At 34.3% G+C, this 19880-nt stretch overlaps 2 protein-coding genes across 2 annotated transcripts; both read left to right on the top strand.

Moving 5' to 3' along the window:
• Positions 1–241: 241 nt before the first annotated feature.
• LOC100808775 (sec1 family domain-containing protein MIP3) lies at positions 242–7955 on the top strand. The gene is made up of 7 exons (XM_003539949.5): positions 242–559; positions 1499–1642; positions 3620–3769; positions 4852–5340; positions 5797–7314; positions 7437–7505; positions 7700–7955. The coding sequence occupies exons 1-7, from the start codon at positions 512–514 to the stop codon at positions 7826–7828; spliced, it is 2547 nt and encodes an 848-aa protein (XP_003539997.1). The 5' UTR covers positions 242–511; the 3' UTR covers positions 7829–7955.
• Positions 7956–9555: 1600 nt separating this feature from the next.
• On the top strand, positions 9556–18776 carry LOC100809322 (50S ribosomal protein L1). The gene is made up of 10 exons (XM_003539950.5): positions 9556–10273; positions 12198–12275; positions 13058–13099; positions 13167–13269; positions 13622–13689; positions 13806–13850; positions 13948–14055; positions 14150–14237; positions 14515–14561; positions 18428–18776. Exons 1-10 carry the CDS (start codon positions 9704–9706, stop codon positions 18503–18505), a joined length of 1227 nt encoding a protein of 408 aa, XP_003539998.1. The 5' UTR covers positions 9556–9703; the 3' UTR covers positions 18506–18776.
• Positions 18777–19880: the final 1104 nt, after the last annotated feature.

A 19880-nucleotide genomic window follows, 5' to 3' on the forward strand; every position in this document is an offset into this window, starting at 1 on the left:
ATTAAAAATGATATTAAATCATTTTAAATTTTGAAAAGTTAATCAAGCATTAAAGTTTATAACAACAAATTAAAAAAGAATCAAAATGAGATAAATTGAAAACATAAAGAATCTATGAAACTTTTTAAAACTAGTAGTAAAGTGAATCAACTAAAAAACATAATGGAAAAAAATGTCATTAAACCAATATTAATGACAAAAATTATATTTTAATTTTATTACAAAAATAAAACAGAAAAGAAAAACAGAGTGGGTGAACGGTAGGGGAGGAGTGGGAACTGGGAAGAAGTGGAAGAGTGAGGGAGGAGCAGTAAGACCCGCCTCTAATCGTAATTTCTGATTGCAAACCGCGTTTTCTCAAAAACTCCAAAAGTGCGCTATTCGTTCGAAACGAATGAAATTTTAGCTCAATTCAACGCACATTCGCTCGCTCGTGCGGGATTCTGGATTCGCGTTCGAAGAAAGTCACTTCGTTTGCATCTTCCGCTGAAGCGACTAAAGAGAACAGGAAATGGCTACGGTTGATGTTATTAAATCCTGCATCGATTCAATAAGACAGGTAGCACAAGCCTTCTGAAGTAGAATGTTCAATTAAGTTCAATTTCATGTCTGATTTTGTTTTCGTGGAATGATTCCACTGGGGTCTGCAATGATTATAATTTTAATTCTCGTAATTTTGCAAAATTAAGAATCAATTGGATATAGTTATAAGAAAGGAATGCTTAATACATGTTTTGTTGCATGTATCGTTTTGAATGGGAAGTTTTCTGTACTTCATTAGCCAAATTCAACAATGGGAGAGATTGGATGTATATTGGTCTACATTAGTGTCCCTGGACATCTAGATAAAACTTGTGCAACCATTTTTAGATTAAGAACAATGAATCTGATTCAGTTTAATGCAGTTTAACTTAAGAGTCATGGTATGAATTGGGTAGCAAGGTTTTAAATTGCGTTTTGTGGTTTTGTTGCTATCCTCGATATTGCTGATACAATTGAGGTTGCATGGTGGTTGTGGTGACCCCAAAAACCACGACATTGCAGCAGAAATCATGGTTGCAAATTGATTTTTAAAACCTTGTTTGGGAGCTGTATCAGTGGACCCTCCATTAGCTAGAATTTGTGTCCCAAAAGGAAAGAAGTTTTCACCTTCTGATATTGAGATTGGAAGAGGTAATCTTGGTATGTTTGTATAGCTCCAGGGAAGATAGCTTCAAGAATGATTTACTGTTGAGTTTCATTTTCATTTGAATCTATAATTTTATTTTATTTTATTTTGTACTTATAAGTAACTCTTTGTTTTTCTTCTCTTTAACATTGAGTGAAGTTATTCTTTTGTAGGTTTGTGGCCATTATAGTTACAGTTAGGCATCTTATGCTGCGCCTAAGAATTTAAATTTTCTTCTAAAAACATTACCTAGCTTACAACTGTTACTATGTGATCCTTTTCATTTAAGTTTTTCATGAATTGGTGTGCTCTTTTTTTTTTTTTTTTCAGATATCAGAGCATATTCAAGATGCTATTGTTTATTTAGATGCTGGGTCTACAGAAAGTTTCCAATTTATTGCGGCATATCCAATACTTCTTGAACTTGGGGCACGAGCTATTTGCAGTTTGGAAAACATGTGCCCACTTGATTTGGTAAGTGCTGGTATCATATTAGATTGTTGCTCGAGTTGTCTTTCTGTACTTTCAGTAAGCTACCAAGATTTGATTATCATCTCATTGAGTGATTTGCTTATGAATTTTTTTGAGGATATTACTATTTTTCTGTTTTTGAAAATGATTATATCACATGCTTTTACATGGAATGAATATTTGCTGGTGATTCGAGTGTGGATTTTCACTTTAAGGATACTTTCCTCTTGCCAAACTTTGTAGCCCATTAATTGCTAAGTATGTTATATCAGTCAATAGAGGAAGGGCATATGTCAGCTTCAGTCAAGTTTGAGTGTAGTCTGATGATGGATATCTATAATTAACCTAGTAATAATTATCAATATGTGTAATTTTTAGAATTTTGATTTGAATTTTTTATATACAGAAGAACTCAAAATATTCTTAAATTAATAATCCTGAATTCCTTTATTTAATCATAAGATAACTGTTACTCACTGAGTTGGCAGTAAACTCGTCTGAGGCTTTCTCAACTTGAATTTTAACATCATCCGCGCCTCTTCTCCTTGTTATAGGGAACATGTTAATACCCTATTGTCATTTGTCGATATTGTATTCCTGCATTTCATGGGTCAAGTCCTTTTGGGATCAAATGGTCTGACTGTCTCCAAGTGCTAGAATAATAGGAAGGGTTCTTAGTCTTTTGAGTCATTGGATTACTCTGACTCAGACATACTTGTCCAGTATTCCCTTTCATTCCCTTTACCATACTTTGAAGTCTTGCATAGCCAAGCAAAGTAGTAGAGCCCATTTCATCAGTTGGAAGGTTTGTTTCAAACCTTGATTGAAGGGTGGATTGAGTCCTGTCTGATAATCTAATATGCAGAATCATGGCTTTGGCAGCTCAATGGCTATGGTGTATTTGTATGGAGAGAAATGCCTGCGTTCAATGGTGTCTTTTAACCATAAAACTATTATGGTTGCTTTGAGGATAATGATATACAAGGAGATTGGATTGCTTTTTTTGCATATTTAAGGCTTTGAACCACTTTGATTCCTTATACTGCCTCAGATTAGCCTCTCTACTTTAATTTACAACTATTTTCTTGTATTGTATAAAATACTGTAATCCAGAAATGGTCACGTGTTGCAGCTGTAGTGTTTTCATTGTGAGTGAATGGAACCAGTATAATGCGTGCTTGCTGAATGGAGCCTGTATGATACATAAATTATTTATCTCTATAAGAGATGTGAACTCTTAATGCCAAAATATGGAAGGTCATATTTCACGTTTCCTCTTGAGACCTTATTTTCTTAATCTTATCTTCAGACTCAGGCAGAGGCAGAGGGAGGGGGTGACCTGGTGGGGCCATGGTCACCCGTATTTTTTTTATATTTATTTAAATTACTATAGAGATTATTTTGTGATCCTCCTATAGTGTGTGTGTGTGTGTGTATACTTTATCTATCTAATCTATTTCTTTTATTATACTGTTTTTGTACTCAATAGTCAATTCAATATATTAAATTTCTTGCATATGTTATGCTTGTGAAAACTTAAATTTTCTTTTACTAAGTCGTGTTTTAGGCCACCCTTGAGGCAAAGTTATAGCTTTACCTCTGATTATCTTATTCTCTCGAAATTCCAATACATCTTGTTTGAACATACAAAAGTTGTAAGTTTTAATGTTTGCAGATAATGATGTTAAAGAATTGAATAATTCTTAATCCTGTATATATTTAATGTGTTGGAAATATAAATACTTACCATAAAAGGTAGTAGGAGGATAGCATTACTCTATTTGTTCTCTGTCCTTTCCATGATTCCATCCTTCTGCTTAGTAAATTTATAGTTGACGCTGTATATAACCAGGTGTGAGTAATCTTTTCATCTGCTGGCACAGATTTCTGCATGTTTCCAATGTGTTTGTACTATAATAGACTGCTTTTAGGTAAGCCACATGTATCACGATCTACTTATATTGATGGTTCCTTGTCAAGGTGGTTGATTGGAACTCAAATTCTGATCCTGGGAGGAAACTTGTGGTTATCACATCAAGTCTACTAAGTGATGCACACCGGTATATTTTACGTTGCCTGAGCGCACATCAAGTTGTTCGTCATTGCATTATATTTACATCTATCTCAGAGGTGCTTATTTGTAATTACATCTCTTCTCTTTTTCTAATTTCAATGCTTGGCTCTCTCTCTCTCTCTCTCTCTCTGTGTGTGTGTGTGTGTATTATTGTTCCATGTTTCATACATTAATGTTGGCTTACCTATCTATTGAAAAAAATATGGTTTTACTTTTACCTATGGATTTGAATGAGTCAATTTTTATTCTTTTAGATGCCTGAAATAATAGTTTAGCTGCTACTACTTACAAGCCTTACTACACATTTTTTTTTGTAATAACTTGACCTGGATGAAAGCATAGTGCTTTCTCAGAAACAGATTAGTTTTATATGCAAATTAGGAATGGAGCTCAATCATCTTTATAATAATAATAATAATAATAATAATAATAATAATAATAATAATTATTATTATTATTATTATGTGTTAAGCATGTCATTTTAGTATCAATTTCTTTTTCATAACATTGGTGACAGTTTTAAACAATAACATTACTAACTTGGCTTGTACCGCATTTACTCCTTTTCTTTTTGTCTCTTACAATAGTAAAATAAGCTATTAGTTTTTGAAGAATGAGTTATGGTTGCACCATAATTCATTGTTTGTTCATTAGCATGAAAATCTTAGTATTACATGGGTAGTTGGCAAGTTGCAATAAACTGATTGTATTAGTGGTGGCCCAAATTGATACGGTTTTCAAGCTGTAAAAAAGGTAATATTGTTATAGTAGAAATAGAAACAGAAGTTATTAGCTATTGCAAAACAGTTTGGGCTGTCTCTAGTTTATTTAGACTTATAAAATGTCTTAGGAATAAATCAATAAGTCAAAAGCAGATGAGGTGACTTATTTAAGTAGCAATAATTTCTCCAGTTCTTCTAAAATTGTCAGTCTGGATAGTAGAGTTGTTTTTGCTAGAGTAAAGGGACAAACTCATTATTTATCACCAATGATCAACACAAGGATGAAATTATTTTATCTATAAATATGAATTGTGGTAGCAAGTTTACAGTTATTTCGTTCTAATACCCATTTCCTACATGATTGCCTTTCTTTTTATCCTTTTTTGTTGGTTTTTCTAATACTAATTAAAATACAGACAGCACACTCAGCATTTCCTGATTCACCTCTGGGGCCAGATGCATATCATGAATATGAATCCTTACTGGTTCAAGATTATGAAGAACTAGTTAAGAAATCATGGACAAAACCTGGACAGGCAAAACATAACTTTGAAGATGGAGGACGTTCAGAGTTTCCTTCCAGCGGAGAGGATGTTCTTAATCTTGAAGCTAGTTCTAGTGGAAGAGATTTTTACGAGCACAATCAATTAGACTGCATAGAAGATGCTGTGCAGAAATTGGTTGTTTCTGTTCATCATTTTCCCATGATTTTATGTCCCATTTCACCACGAGTATTTGTCCTACCTTCAGAAGGGTTGGTGGCTGAAGCATACTTATCAGCTGAGCATGAAGATTCTATTAGTCCTGGTTTGCCTCCCTTAAGTACTGGCTTGCTCTCTGATGCTGATGATGTGCCTCCTGGAGCTACTCTTACGGCACACTTTCTCTACCATTTGGCTGCCAAGGTAACAAGTGACATGCATTCTTTAGCTGAAATGTGTGCATATTTCTGGTGATTTTTTTTCAGGATTATTTTTTTAATTTCTCAGAATGTCAGTGTTCAATCTCGAACATCAAAATAGATCTCTGATAGAACTGCTGCATGCAAAATCATACTGTTTTACTAGGGTGCACATAATTCCATTTTGAAAAAGATTTACTTGAATAAAACTTTGCTAGTAAGAGTGTTCCCTATTAAATAGATCTTTCTCTGAATGTCCTTAGCAAAAACATGGTATTTAATGAAAACACAATAGTGTTGTTTGATGCATGTAGCCAACCCCACTTAAGGGGGGAGAGGCTTTGTTGTTTTATTGAGAGTATATCTGATTTTCCAGTAGTGACAATACCTTTTGTTTTTTTTTTTTGTTTCTTCTTTAATTTGTTTCTTTGACCATTAATTCTTTTTGTTTAAGATATAGATGGACTTGAAAATGGAAATTTTCTCCCTTGGTGATATATCAAAAACTGTGGGAAAAATATTGACAGACATGTCAAGTCTTTATGACGTAGGTCGCCGTAAACGATCAGCAGGGCTGTTACTCATTGATCGTACACTTGATCTTCTCACTCCTTGCTGTCATGGGGACTCACTTGTTGACCGTATGTTTTCTTCTTTGCCCCGTAGAAATAGAACATTTTCCCATGGTTCAGGAAGCCAACTCAAACTTAGTTCTTCCTACCTGCACCGTGCTCCTTTAGATGTTCAGATACCACTTGCAAAGATCCTGGATGAGGAAGATTGGCAAATAGACAATTTTCGACTTTTAGAAACTGTTGAAGCTTTTTTGTGTGGTTGGAATTCTGGTAATTCTGATTCTCAGATTGAAGGCTTGATTAACCTAAGCCAGAAAATTCATGACAAGCCTAGTCAGTCTGATGTAGAGATACTTACTGGGTCCTTTGTCTCCTCGGAAAATTTCCGTGGAATGCCATTATTGGAGGCTATTCTAGATAGAAAAACAAAAGATGGGGCCCTACTGGTCAAGAAATGGCTACAAGAAACTCTGCGCAGGGAAAATGTTACTGTGAATGTGAAGTCTCGTCCTGGTCTTGTTACAAAGCCAGAGTTGCAAGCTATGATCAAAGCTTTGTCCAGGAGCCAATCGTCTTTGCTAAGGAACAAAGGAATTATCCAATTAGCTTCAGCCACATTGTTTGCCCTTGAGGAATCAAATTATGCTAAATGGGATGCATTTAGCAGTGCAGAGAAAATTCTGGGTGTTAGTTCTGGAGAAACAAGTCAAAGTCTTGCCATTCAAATTGGTGATCTCATCAATAAGACTGCTTTTTTGGGATCACATGTAAATGAAGGGAAAAGGGAGATCTCAAAGGGGTTACTTTCTTTGCAAGATGCTTTGCTGTTGATGATCATTGGATATATATTGGCTGGTGAGAATTTTCCAACATCTGGTTCTGATGGGCCATTTTCTTGGCAAGAGGAACATTTGTTAAAGGAAGCTGTTGTAGATGCTCTTCTTGAAAATCCATCAGTAGCAAATCTCAAGTTTCTACATGGACTAAGGGAAGATCTTGAAACTAATGTAAGCAAATCAAAATCAGAGGAAACAGCTGAAGAACCTTCAAAATTAGATATTGATGATTTTGATGATGATCAGTGGGGTAAATGGGGTGACGAAGATGGTGACAATAAAAATGAAAAAGTGTATGGTGACGTGCAACTGAAGTTGGAGTTGCGTGATAGGGTGGATAACTTTTTCAAATTTCTTCATAAGTTATCTGATCTGAAAAGAAAGAATATACCATTGAGGGATGGATCATTGACTACGGAAGCTAATTTTGATGAGGATAGAAAAGGATTACTTTATAAGCTACTAACAAGGGTGTTGGGCAAGTACGATGTGCCTGGGTTAGAATATCATTCTTCCACTGTGGGGCGCTTGTTTAAAAGTGGGTTTGGAAGATTTGGCCTTGGTCAGGTAAATTATGGTTTCTTAACCTCTGGCTATGCAGGACATTGCTTCAGTAGTCCAGTTCAAATATGCTAATAATTTCTTTTTTATCCTTTGGTCTATTCTTCCTCTCATTACGAATGCTGCAGGCCAAACCAAGTCTTGCCGATCAAAATGTCATTTTGGTGTTTGTTATTGGGGGCATTAATGGACTCGAGGTGAAATTCTGATTACCTTTGTTTCCTCTCCCTTTGTCTGTGAATAACAATATGGACATGGTATTGCCATGAAAGTTTTATAAACATGATGCATGTTTTACAAATGATGAGACATTGGTTGTCTTTTTTCTGTATACATAACCTTCTGTGTTTAATTTAAAACACGCTCCTTGATTTCTGTCACTGTCACATAGGTGCGTGAAGCTCATAAGGCATTGGGTGAAAGTGGAAGACCTGATATAGAGTTGCTTGTTGGTGGAACAACTCTCCTCACTTCCAATGACATGCTCGACTTACTGTTAGGGGACTCGAGTTACATTTAATTCGTTCATCAATTAGAAAAATAGGAGATAGAAATTAAATTGAATTGGTTTTCCTGTACGTTGTAACTTTAACTGTTGAATAGGCAGTTCAAATAGAGAAAATAATAACTTTTTTCTGCAGTCAAAATTGGCTTTCAAAAATATAAATCACAGTTCAAGAATTTGGATGGGTGGCCATTCATGGAAGCATGAATGGATACTCCAGAAGGGCAAGCGCATGATTATTGTCCAATATACTTTCGATACGAGTATGTGCATGTTTGGATATCTGTTACAAACAGAAGTTGATGTCAAAATGAAGTTAGCAAAAACATAACCACCCTTTCTTTTGTGTTTAGTAAGCGGTAGACTATTGGATTTAGTCTAGAAATTCATGATCCAACTTCTTGAAATTCATGTTCAACAAGTTGGACTGGAAACCATACATACTATGTATATCTTGGCCAAAATTGAATGTGTCTAGACAGTGTCGAGTCTTACTTTCATTTTGTTCTCACTGTTACAGCATAAGACATGATGTGGACACGGTTTGCTACGTGGTTTAATTCAGTAAAAAAATGATGGACCATATAGTATGTGTTTTAACTTTTAGGTTGACAAATCTACCCATAAATCTATGTTTGAGAAATATTATTATATCAGCTTCTTCTCTACTTTTTTTTTGAAGAGGAAACACAATTATATCAAAAAAGAAAAATTATATAATAAAATATTTTAAAACATATCCGTTGAATTAAAACAAAAACGGAATGGTGTGAATTAGATAAACAATAGATGCATACTGCACGAGCATATATATATATATATATATATATATATATATATATATATATATATATATATATATATATATATTATGTTTTATAAGATATTTTTTAGTTTTTTTTACTAACTAAAAAACTTATTTGATTGTTTGATAAACAAAATTTTTAGTAGTTTTTTGTGTTTTTTGAAATGTTACTTGAACTAACATTTTCTAAAATGTTAGTTTTTAACTTTTTATATTTTCTTTTTATTTAATGTTTTAGTTATTTTTTTTATTTTTAAATAAATCATAATTTTATTTTTTTATCATTTTATATATTTTAGTTATTTTAACAACTAGTTTCATCAAGCCCTTATAATTTAATAAGTTAATTTAAATTTTTTATTATCAGCCAACTTTTCAACTTTCAATTATTTTTTTAACTTCCAATTAGTTATATCAAATATAACCATTGTACATAAAAAGTTATATGAAAACTTTTCCCATTGTAAAATTAATAGAATGGATAAAGGCCTATTATAACAATTAAAATATAATTTTTTTCATACAAAAGATTAATTTTTAAATGGGTATCACCTGTCCAACGAAAATGTTTAACTTTCTTATTTTGTAAGCTTAAATTTAAATCAACCAACGATGATTGAAAGTTGAAAAATTCTACTTAAGGTCTATCCGATCTTCATAGATATTTTAAGGTTTAAATATATTCTACATCCCTCAAATTTGAGATTTGTCTTTTTTAATTACTCAAATTAAAATGTATTTATTTAGTTTTTTAAATTTATAAAATATTTTTTTAGTCCTCTTGACTTATTTTTTATTATTTAAATGACCAATTTATAGCGATTTTTACGAAAGGAGAGATTAGAAAAACATTTGGAAAATTTAAAGATTAAAAAATACAAGTTTTATCATTAGAAGACTATAAAAATAATTCATATGTTTGAATTTAACCCGATCGAGCGCCTTTCACAATCCGTATTAGAATTCGGGGTGTTTCAAAACCCGAACCAACGTGGCCTCCTTCTTCCCCAGCAAAACCTCATTTCCCAAAAACCAAAACCCCTCTCTGTCTCTCTCTCCCTCTAACACTCTCACACACTTCCACCATGGCGGCACTTAAGCTTCTCCTCTCCCAAGCTCGCCGCCATTCCTTCCCCAAACGCGCTTCTCACTTCCACTCTCCTATCTCTCTCTCCTCTCACAGATCCCTCTGCTCTTCCTCCGAATCAAACTCAAACCCTCCCCGCAGACCCTTCGAACCAATCCCCATCCAACCCGTCTCCTACCCTGTCAAACCCAAACCCCCGCCGCCCGAACCTCAACCCGAACTTGAACCTTCACCCGAACCACAATCCCACCGCCCTCCGCCGCCGGACTCGCAACGCGCGTGGACGCGCGAGGACATCCGGTACGTGAAAGACGGGCCGTCGATCGCACCGGTGTCGTACTCCTCGCGCGGCGTGGCGCCGCTCCCCGACGACAGGGCGCCTGTGGCGGCGGAGGACGCGGTGGAGAGCGAGAGAAGGATGATCGAGGCGGAGAATGAAATGAGGATGCGAATGGCCAAGGCCGCCGAGGATGAAAGAATGAAGGTGCCTTTCCCGCTGCTGATTAAGCCCAAGAAAAACGAGAAGCCGCCTCCGCTTGATTTGAACGAAGCCATTCGCCAAGTTAAGGTGCAAAAAAAAAAAAAAAAAGAAAGAACATTTTTCACATTATAGATAGTTTAGAGTTTGTGCTGTTTTTTGGTTTCAATGAATGAAGTGGTGGCGATTGACTTGTGTTGCCCGTTTTTGTTCAGTGAATGAAGTGGTTCGTTTAGTTCAGGGACCAAATTTAGTATTAGGTTGATGATGATCTTTAAAAGCTCTCTCATATAACTTCTCTAAAAGATGATTTTTAACTTATGCATAAGCTTATTTTAGCTTATGTAGAAGTCCATTTCATTGTTTTCTTCTTATTTTCTTCTTTTAGAAGTGCTTTGGGATGGTAATGAATTCAGTGTTGGTTGTTGGCTTGTCTTGCTCGTTTTTGTTCACTGGAATGAAGTGGTTAGTTCCGGGGCTGAACATGGGATTAGGTTGTTGGTGCTAATGGTGCAAGAGTGATGTGTGTAAAATGATGAATTTATTTTATTTCTATGTCTTTAATTTTATGTTGACTAACGTACTATTAATCAGGGAACTCGTGCAAAGTAATATACCTGAAACTTTGGTCTTTAACCAAGCTGAATATTGTCAAATGATTCATGTAGCTCTTCTTGGATAAGCTTAAAGAAAACAAAAATGAAATAAGCTTCTTATATGCTAAAAATAGCTTATGCATAAGTTTAAAAAATCAGCTTTAATTTAGCATCTGCAAAAGTTGATTTTAACATGTGTAGCTTCTCCAAAAGCTGATTTTAACTTATGCATAAGCTATTTTTAGCATTCAAGAGAAGCTTATTTAATTTTTTCTTCTTCTATAAGTACTTATGGATAGACTTATTCAATCAGGGCCCTAGTAGAATAAGACTTTTGTTGTATGTTAACTGTTTTTGGCTGATAATTCTTGCTAGCTTAATTTGTAGACCATATGTGTATACTGCGTAGGAGTTTTGTTAGAGCTTTGGGTAATGCCATGGTGGGATTATTGGTTATTAGAAATATGTTACTGTATGAGAAATTATATGTCAAACAAAGAGTCTTGGATCCTCCAATGAGAAATCTAGGCACAAAATTTATATAAAAATTACTGGGATATTTGTGGCCTGCTTAGTAATTTCAACGGAATGTCTAAGCTGTTACTTTGGTGAAAGAGTTTGTAAGCTGTGTCTCATTTAATATTTTTTGTAAAATGCATCTTGAGACTGTTAAAGGGTGTGTTTGGATTAGCGTTGAATGGAGAAATTGCATGCTCAAATGCAAAAATTTCAAAGCAACTATGTTGTATTTTCATCTGCAACCCCATTGGTGTTGGATTCAACTACTTCCCAAACACACACTCACATTGTTTTAGGGGACTGAAACTGAATACTACTTGAAGTCTGTTATTAGGTATATATGTAATACATATGATTGTCTTGGGAAAAAAAATGAGTACCTATTGCAATAAGTTTCTACAAGCTATGGCCTCAAAATTTAGATACATAGATAGAAAACTATGTGTTGTTTACTTATGCTACTTTGCTCCTTGTTAGGGAGACCAATTTACAGAGTATAAAAATCATGATGAGATTTTAATAATACCAGCTGCTTTTTTTTTCTTTTTTTTGTGTGATTCTGTATTTGTGTACTTATAGCTGTAAATGAGTTTGCATGCAGTATGCACTTACAAAAGTATTGTGTATAGCACATCCCCCTGTTGAGTTTTTAATTTCAAATATTTATTATTTGTGACAACAGTATTGACACATACACTCTCTCTAACCTGTTCCCTTTTCTCAATAACAAGTACCTCTAAATTAATGAATTGTTAGGATATCTAATATGCTAAATATATTCATTATATCTAACTGGTGGTGCTATTGATTGGATTAGTATATCCTTAGTAGTGATCTTTGCATTTTACCTTGAATGTTCCATCAGTTGCTGTCATTTAATATAGTTACATATTGTTCAGACCAATGCCAAGGCAAAGTTTGATGAAACTGTTGAAGCACATATAAGATTGGGTGTTGATTCAAAGCGAACAGAAATGGTATGTATAAATTTTTTTCCCTTTTCCCTGTCTTGGATGTGTTTATGTGCTTGAGTGATTCTTTGAACATCATATATATTTTGAATTTGACATGCTGACTTAAGGCTCTGTGGGTTTGTCATGTTCAAGAAGTTGCATAAAGTGATACTTTAGTCTTAATACTTGGTGGCATATGCTTTTCAAAGATGAATGTCCAGTTATTTCTGCTGGCTAAACAAATTGATTCTCTTGGAAGTTGGATCTATATAGCTCCTGTGTTCTCAAAGACTTGCCCTGTCTACAAAGACTTCAAATTACCTATCCTATATATTTATATATGCTTTCAATTGATGGTTAGAGAAATGGGTCCTATTATTTGATATATTCAGCAAATATGGACATTTCTATGTTCTTTCTTGAAACATGCTGAGTATTATTAATTTTGCTGAGGACGTGTTTTTTTAAAAAAATATATAATAAATTTAATAATATCTTTAAAAGCACAGCTTTTTTTTAACTTCCCTAAGCATTATGCTGTGAAATAATAATAATAATTAATAATAATAATTATTATTATTATTACTATTATTATTATTATTATTATGAATGAACTATCTTGGAAAATTTCTTCAAAGACTATCAAACAGAATCTACAAAATTTTGTAATTTTGTTTTCTGTAAACTTTTTGTGCTTATACATCCCACATCACTGTTATATGCCTTTTCTGTGTGGATAAAAAAAAATGTTCTTTTCTGTTTCATTAATCCTTTGCTTTAGGTGATAATGATTTCAACTCTGGCAGGCAGTTCGTGGTACTGTGATTCTGCCTCATGGTGCTCCGAAGGTAAATTATGAACGTTAAGCAATTGGAATAATGGTAGGTTTGTCATCTAATTATTCATACCTTCCAGGCCGTCAGTGTGGCTGTTTTTGCAGAAGGGGCTGAGGCAGAGGAAGCAAAAGCTGCAGGAGCTGATATAGTTGGTGGTAAAGAGCTTATTGAGGAGATTGCTAGTAATGAACTGATCTCTTTCTCCCAAGTAATTTTGTACATCATTTTTATAGATTTTCCCCCTACTAAAATTTGTGAAAAGCAAAGGTGCATATGCATATTGCCCCTTGCCTTCTTGGTTTTATTCTTGCTTTTCTTATTTTGTTAGCTGCATATTCGTCTCCTTCTGTGACATTAGTTTTGTTGTTAATGTGCTCAAGAGACACTTTGAGTGTCACTCAACTGTGCAGGGGATATTTTAAACATGTCTTTGGTGCCTTAGCAACTATAATTTTTCCTTTTCATGCCAAGAATATAAAGTTTCTAAACTACATTATCCTTATCTAATATATATATATATATATACACTTATAGGTGGTAAAAATAAGCTTAAAGTTGACAAATGCTTCTCAACTCCTGGAATGGCACCTCATCTTGGAAAGGTATTTTTTTATTTTTTACTTGAATAGTCTTATACTTGTAAAATCATCTGAATTAATAGTTTTTTTTATCAGATTAATAGTTTTATCTTCTAAAGCTTATATGAACTTTTATGCAGATAGCACAATATCTTAGAAAGCGAAGACTGATGCCAGATAAGAAGGTTAGTTTATCAACATTTGTTGGCATTTTTTAATTTTGAAGTCTGGGCATAAGTGGATTGTATGTAACTCTTGTTTGGTTGCATTTATGTTTTACAGCTAGGTACTCTTACTAGTGATATTGCTGGGCAGTTGAAAGAGCTAAGACAAGGCCGTGTAGAGTTTAAAATGGAAAGTAAATCAATTTTGCATGTGGGACTTGGAAAGGTACCGGGGTGTTCCCTTCCAACTCTTTATAGACTTCATTAAAAGTAATAAGTGTGTTGCATGAGATGTTCTATGCTTTCAATAATATCCACAGGTAAGCTACAAAGAGGAGGCTTTACGGGAGAATATTAGTGCGTTTATGAATGCTGTATTGCTTGCAAAGCCTGCTGGCTTAAAGAAGAGTAAGTAGCACACAAATCCTTATGCTCTCCTCTCTGTTTGGAGAAAAAAATAGATGAAATGTCAGATCACAGCTGATAACCTTCCCTCCCTTCCCCTCCCCTCCCCCTCGACCTATATTTACAACAAATGCCATAACACGAAATCTTATTTACAACAAAAGCTTTGGAGGTGCAATTTTGGGGGCTCAATTTCCCCTTTCACTTGGTGTACCATGATCACAAATTTTATGTGCTAAGGTTACTTCTATTATCTTACAATTCTCTTCTTTGTTGTTAGCTTCCAAATATGCTGGGTATGTGCTGTCTGTCCATGTAAGCAGCACGGTAAGCTCTTACATCTCATTCTTGTTTCATTCTTTTATGTCCATTAAATGTATTTAAGATTGAAAGTTACCATTTTATTCTTGCATTTCACATTAATGATACTAAAACAAACTTTAGGTGTACATACAATTCCTCCTTCCTCCCCTATTCTTATTCTCTTCGAAAAACAGAAAGATGTTAATGGACATTGAATTTTGAAATGATGGAACATCTGTAAACAGTTTGCTGGCAAAAATTAGTTTAGGGGACAAGTTTTAACTATCAAAACACTCCATTATGACAGAGAAAAAGGAGGAAATTATTAGAAAGGACTTCTGTTTGGTAATAATCTTCTGTGGAGGATAGTTATTTATGATTATTTATTGGTTAAATGGCATATTAGATATTGTAAACAGTTGGGACAATATTTGGGGATAATACTTAACTGAATTATTCACTCAGCTAAAGACATTTTATACATATACAGACCAAGGGTCAACAAGTACAAAAAGGGAGAAAAAGAGTAAACTGTACACTGATAATAAAGCACACAAAATACATAATTGCAACCATGTTTTGGTCTTTTATATATCTGTAGAATATATGAGGAGGTGATGAAGGAGAAGGATGTGATGTAGGGGAAGCCAATGGAAAAGGACATGAACCAGAAGAATCTTCATGTCATGTTGGACTAGTTCCTTGCATCCTGTGTTGGCATGCCATAGAAGGAGGTGAAGATAGTTCAGCTAAACTATTGGTTCGAGAGAGAGACAAATTTTCTTCTTGGTGGGAAGTCTTATAGGTAGAAGACACAACTAGACTGAAGGATGAGATAGGTAAGACCTATTGGATAGAGTTGAAATCTTGAATGGATGATGAGAAGAAGGGGATATCTTCAAAAAAGATAACATCAACAGACATGTAGTACCTTCTAGTAGCTGAAGAATAACACCTATACCCTTTCTGAAGATGAGAATACCCAAGAAAAACACATTTGATTGCCTTTGCAGTGAGCTTGTCCAAACCTGGAGTAACATCATGGACAAAACAAGTGCAACCAAATACACGAGGAGAAACATGATATAAAGGTTCATGTGGAGAGATAATGGGAAGGGGAATTCTATTATCAAGTGTGGAAGAAGGCATTTTGTTTATTAGAAAACAAGTAGTGAGAACTGCATCACCCTAATGATGAACAGGGACATTTGCATTAAGCAATAAGGTGTATGCAGTCTCAACTAGATGTCTATTTTTCCTTTCTGCTATTCCATTTTGTTGTGGTGTATGGAGCAAGTAGATTGTTGCAAAATGCCTTGTGAGGATAAAAAGGAAGAGAGAGCAGAAGAAAAGTATTCTTTAGCATTGTCATTCTTGAGGACTTCAATTATTTTACCAAATTGGTTCTTGATTTCATTGAGGAAGGATACAAAGATAGGTGAAAGTTCAGATCTATCTTTCATCAAATAAACCCAAGTACACCAAGAATACTCATCAATAAAGGTGACAATATCTGAATCCAAAGGATGTGACACAACTTGGATCCCAAATATCTAAATGAATAGTGGAAAAAGGAGAATTACATCTTGTTTCAGTTTGCTTAGGAAAGGAAGACCTAACATGTTTACCTAATTGACATGATTCACATTCTAACGCTTGTAATTTACCAAGACTAGGAACCATTTGGTTCAACTTTGACAAATTTGGATGACCTAAGTGATCACGAATAAGTTTGGGAGATGGGGTTGCCAAACAGGACAGAGGAATTAGTTTCTAGATAGTAGAGTCCTCTTGATTTATGTCCTACTCCAATTGTTCGTCTTGTACCATGTTCCTGTATAACAAAAGAATCAGCACAGAATGTTACAGAACAATTTAGAGACTTGGTTAATTGACTTAGAGAGATTAGATTAAAGGGACAATTAGGAACAAAAAGGACAGATTCTAAGTTTAAGGAAGAAGGTAGTGGAATTTGACCAACACCTTTGGAACCTACCTTGGAGTCATTGGCTAAGGTTATGAGGTGAGGGAATTTTTGGGAAGACATAGAGGTAAACAAAGAGGCATTACCAGAAATATGGTCAGAAGCACCTGAATCAATCACCCATGGACCTTGACTGTACATGTATTGAGAAAATCAAGCAATTGAAAAACTAGAGGTTGAAGATGATTGGGTCTGGCTGTTGGACTTCAACCAAAGATATTCCTGATACTCAGCTTCAGATAACAGTCGTTTAGAAATTCCTTCCTTGGAGACATTTGTTGTTTTCTAAGGGAAGCCATGCAAGTTCTAATAGGATAGTTGAGTATGACCTTTCCTTTTACAATGTGAACACCAAGGGCGGCCACAACTTCCATTTCTTACTCGGTTTCCAAAATAAGTCATATCTGAAGAAAAGAGGACCAAAACTAACTAGGACCACAATGAAAAACCGGGATGAAACCTTTGAGAGAACTGACCCACTACTCGAATGTGGGCAACAAAATAAGAAAAAGGCTTGGAATGGGTCCAGGAAGTGTCGAAAAACCGTTCTGTGGTGGTCAAGTGACTTTCCGATCATCGGAGACCAACGTGTGGACAGAACGTGTCTGACTGGGTCATGTGAAGAAGTGATGCTTGAGAGCGTGAGCAGGATTCTGACCTCGAAACTTGCAGGGGTCAATCGCGATTCGGAAAACGCACCAGATCTAGGTGTCATCAGTGAAAAGACCGGTGATGGCAGACCGTGGCGCTTGTGACAAATAGTTGACGGAAGCACAGAGCGGGATTGACCCGCTCTGATACCAAGTTGAGACACAATATTTGGGGATAATACTTAACTGAGTTATTCGCTCGGCTGAAGACATTTTATATATATACAGACCAAGGGTCAACAAGTACAAAAAGGGAGAAAAAGAGTAAAAAGTACACTGATAATAAAGCACACAAAATACATAATTGCAACCATGTTTTGGTCTTTTATATATCTGTAGAATATATGAACATAAATGATACACCTTTTTTCTGATGTCTTCTTGACATCAGTCTATTCAATACTTGTGAGGAATCATGAATTTAGAAAATGATGGCTGTGTTTTTCTTGTTGCCACCTTGTGCACTAAGTATCTCATATTGGCAAAAGGAATGAACTTCTCACTACAATCTTTTATGGTCTAGTTACTTTTATTCCTTATTAATATTATTTCAAGGTAGGGTGGATAATAGGATAGGCAGATTTTTTTTTTTTTTTATTAACTTTACCTTGGATGAGCTTTGGGTATAATCACATCAGTGTAAATTCTTGAATCATTGAAGAAGAATCATGCAAGCATAATTCTCTTATTCTCTTAATTTAATATAATCAATGTGATAATGATGATCATTGATCGGGTTTCATTTTTGTAAAAATGAATCATGGAATTTAACATCATCTCCACCTACTACGGCTTAGTTGTTAATATTGCATGTGAATATAACATCATGGAATTTGATTTGTAAATTGTTTCTCCCAAGTCATTTATGAGTCTCTCATTGTTGGCTCGTTCAGGATGCATGTAGTTGCTCTGATTTATAGCATCTGATAGACTATATGAATAACACATGGTATAGGATGAAGGGATACATAAGAATATAAGCTGTGTAGAAAAAAGGTATAGTTTAATCTTGTTTGAGATTATTAAGAAAATGTGAAGAATAGGGTCGGGATAAGCAGTTAACTTAAGCGTAATCTTGTTTGAGATTATTATTTATTAAGAGTGAGCAATGACAGGGCAAGTGAAACAAAAGGGAGGGAGTTGTAAAATGGGAGAAGCGAAGACTTAAATTTGCTAATATCATTAATTGCAGTATGGTGCATTATGTCTCACTCTTGTAACGTTTCAAGTTATTTGGTTCTATCGTATTGATGCAGATGGGCCCAGGATTACCTGTATCAATACAATCAATATCCAAAGCAGCAGATAACTACAAGAAAATGCATGTGGTATGAATCATGTGGATATGGCAAATGTGGGCTTTCAACATGAATCCAAGCTTAGATGAACATATGTTGTTGTCGTAGGTTTTTGTTCATTGTCATTGATTATGTAAGCTTTGTTTAGTGATATATGTGGCAATAAGCGAAAGTTTTGACATTTTTTTGTGTAAGCTTGTTGAATTTTCTGGTCACCTTAATGGTGTATCATGTTCCTCATTGCACCACAGAAAATTATGCCATTACTAAGTTTATTATTTTAAAGCAATAGATACTAACCTTTTGATATCTGGATTTAATGGTTTATTGTTTACTGATCACCTGCAAACTGATTTTATATGACAATGATCTTTTGGGGTTGATGTGTTAAAATGTATATGCCAATGCTTTTTGGGGTTGCTTCTTTGCGTATATAATTTGCAGTGGTCAGTGCATGTGATTTTTTAAACACTCGTGAAGTTTTATTTTTTATTTTTAAATAATTTATGGAAAACGATTGTCATTGATTTTAAACAATTTTTAAAAAGAATTATGCAAAGAAAATAATTGACTAACAATTAACAAGTGAAGAATGTTGATTCACTTGCATGTAATTACTGATAGATATTTCTAGAATTTGATCATGAGATGAATATATATAAATGCAAATACATCTAATCAATTTTTATTGTTGATTGTATGTTTTGTTAGTACTGAAGCGTTTGAGTCAGACATGCTCAAGAGTTGAAACTATCAAAGTGGGTTGATGGTAAGATTAGGTCGCAAAACAAGCTAGGTAGAATAAGACTAATTTGATATATATATATAAAAAAAAAGATAAGATTAATTTAAGAGACTTGTTATATTAGGTTGCAAAACAAGCTCCGTGAAATAAGATTGTAAGAGTAAGGTAGATCACAAAATGAGATTTTAGATTATTTTGGTAGATTTTAAGTGTCATGTTAAGATTAAAGATCTCTTAAGATCTGTTTTATTTTTGTAGTGGTAGATCTCATTTTGAGATTTTAGATAATTTTTTATAAGTCTCACATGAATCTTACTTTTAAATATTTTATTTAATTATTTATTAAATTAAATATAATTAATTTCATGCAACATTGAATTTTTTTATAAATATTAAAAAATAAGAAAATTGATTTTTTTTAGATCCGTTGTAGTGTGCTTTTCAATTCTTTCTGACTGTTCACGTTTCGTTCGTTTAATTTTTCGAACATGACTTTGTACATAGTGATCACTTTTTTCTTTCCCAACATCCCACTTCTTCCTTTTTCCAAGGTTCACTTTCCCTCTTTTTTTCAATTTTTTCTCCATCCTCTTCTTTCTTTTGTCCTCTCCCTTCCCATGGGTTTGGTTTTTTTAAGTAATTTTTATATTTTTTTAAGTTCATGCA

This window comes from Glycine max, chromosome 12, assembly GCF_000004515.6.
Source record: "Glycine max cultivar Williams 82 chromosome 12, Glycine_max_v4.0, whole genome shotgun sequence".
NCBI lineage: Eukaryota > Viridiplantae > Streptophyta > Magnoliopsida > Fabales > Fabaceae > Glycine > Glycine max.

What these genes read in the sequence shown, in the direction of transcription:
- LOC100808775 (XM_003539949.5), top strand. Translation starts at nt 512, where the DNA reads ATGGCTACGGTTGATGTTATTAAATCCTGCATCGATTCAATAAGACAG. An exon ending in ACATGTGCCCACTTGATTTG is followed by an intron (nt 1,643 to 3,619) that starts GTAAGTGCTGGT and finishes TTCCTTGTCAAG; the next exon opens with GTGGTTGATTGGAACTCAAA. An exon ending in GGGGCATTAATGGACTCGAG is followed by an intron (nt 7,506 to 7,699) that starts GTGAAATTCTGA and finishes ACTGTCACATAG; the next exon opens with GTGCGTGAAGCTCATAAGGC.
- LOC100809322 (XM_003539950.5), top strand. Translation starts at nt 9,704, where the DNA reads ATGGCGGCACTTAAGCTTCTCCTCTCCCAAGCTCGCCGCCATTCCTTC. An exon ending in AAGCCATTCGCCAAGTTAAG is followed by an intron (nt 10,274 to 12,197) that starts GTGCAAAAAAAA and finishes CATATTGTTCAG; the next exon opens with ACCAATGCCAAGGCAAAGTT. An exon ending in GCCTGCTGGCTTAAAGAAGA is followed by an intron (nt 14,238 to 14,514) that starts GTAAGTAGCACA and finishes CTTTGTTGTTAG; the next exon opens with CTTCCAAATATGCTGGGTAT.